This window comes from Copidosoma floridanum, unplaced genomic scaffold, assembly GCF_036245765.1.
Source record: "Copidosoma floridanum isolate Cflo_tuat_1 unplaced genomic scaffold, Cflo_Japanese_pri ptg000021l, whole genome shotgun sequence".
Lineage (NCBI taxonomy): Eukaryota > Metazoa > Arthropoda > Insecta > Hymenoptera > Encyrtidae > Copidosoma > Copidosoma floridanum.
Window position 1 is genome coordinate 5,006,966 of NW_028321898.1, and position 1,462 is coordinate 5,008,427.

The 1,462-nt window shown below is 55.4% G+C and overlaps 1 protein-coding gene across 1 annotated transcript; it reads left to right on the forward strand.

The window, feature by feature from the left end:
- Positions 1 to 326: 326 nt before the first annotated feature.
- On the forward strand, positions 327 to 890 carry LOC149374099 (uncharacterized). Its single transcript, XM_089594422.1, has one exon. It carries the CDS (start codon positions 327 to 329, stop codon positions 888 to 890), a length of 564 nt encoding a protein of 187 aa, XP_089450548.1.
- The last annotated feature ends 572 nt before the right edge of the window (positions 891 to 1,462 follow it).

Genomic DNA, 1,462 nt, shown 5'->3' on the forward strand with positions numbered 1-1,462 from the left:
GCCCCTGCGTCTGCGGCGGTGGTCCTCGACAAATTGGACCACCTGCGGCTTGGCTGAGTCAACTGCAGCATTCGGCCCAGGACTAGAGCTAAGCGTTGCTACAGGTGCCTTGGGTTCGGCCACATCTCTCACCAGTGTGGCAGGCCTGACAGAAGCGGGGCGTGCTTTAGGTGTGGCAGAAAGGGTCACGTGGAACGGAGCTGCTCGCAAAAAGAAGCAAGCTGCTACCTGTGCGAGAACGTGAACCCAAGGCCGGATACCAGCCACGTCGCTGGGTCTGCCAGGTGTGGAGCCCTAAGGGCGGATGTAGGAATAGCTCTGAGGAAATGGCGCTGATCCTGCAGGTGAATCTTGATAGGACTGTGCTCGCGCACGATCTGCTGGACCAGTTTTCCCGTGCCTGGGGTGTGGATATGCTCTTTATAAATGAGCCATCCCGCACGTTACTAGGCCGAGGCTGGTACTGCGACAGGACAAGAGGCGCAGCCATCCTGATTCGCGGTGAGAAGCTCTCCATATCCGATACCGGAGGTGGAAACGGGTTCGTGTGGATCAGGTGTGGAAGTGTTTTCTATGTGAGTTACTACATATTTCCTAACATTTCGATTGGTATCTTCAGAGAGCGGCTTGCCGAACTCGAGGATGCCGTTCGAGTGTGCAGGGAAAGTGGTGATTTAGTCCTGGCCGGCGACTTTAACTCCAAGGCCGTCGCTTGGGGGGTACCGAGAACCGACCCGAGAGGACGGGCGGTGCTAGAGATGGCTGTGAGGCTGGATCTCATCGTCATGAACTCTGGTGGTTTAGCAACGTTCAGGCAACCTGGTAACCGGGGAACGATCATCTATCTCATGCTGGTGTCGTCAGAAATGGCGGCGCGAGTGTCTGACTGACAAGTCCTGGAGGACTGCACGGCCAGTTATCACCAGTATGTCAGCTTCGTGGTAAACGAGGATCATGGTGTAGGCTCACGAGATGTAATCCGAAGGCGCGTTGCCGGATGGAACGTGGCAAAACTCAACCGAGATTTGCTGTTCGAAGCCATGGTTAGCGCGCCACCTCCAGCTGATTTGAACAAGATCACAAATACAGCGGAGACCGAGACACTCGTGAACAGCACTACGAGATGGGTCAAGGAATGGTGTGACGCGTGTATGCCTAAAAGGTCGGCCAGAAGGGGTCAACGTTCGTACTACTGGTAGACCAAAGACATTGCTAACTTGCGCGGAAAGGCGCAGCATCTACGGCGTCTTGCAAAGCGATACAGAACTCGCAAAGGCTCCGGGGCAGCTGTTACCGCGTACAGGAAAGCAAAAAAAGCGTTGATGAGGGTGATCAAGGTGAGCAAGAGCTGATGCTGGCGCAAGCTCATCGCCGAGGTTGATAAGGACACGGGAGTCCTGGGCTACCGGATCGCGTTAAAAAGACTTTGCGGTACGGACCTGACGCCACCGATGGAACCTTC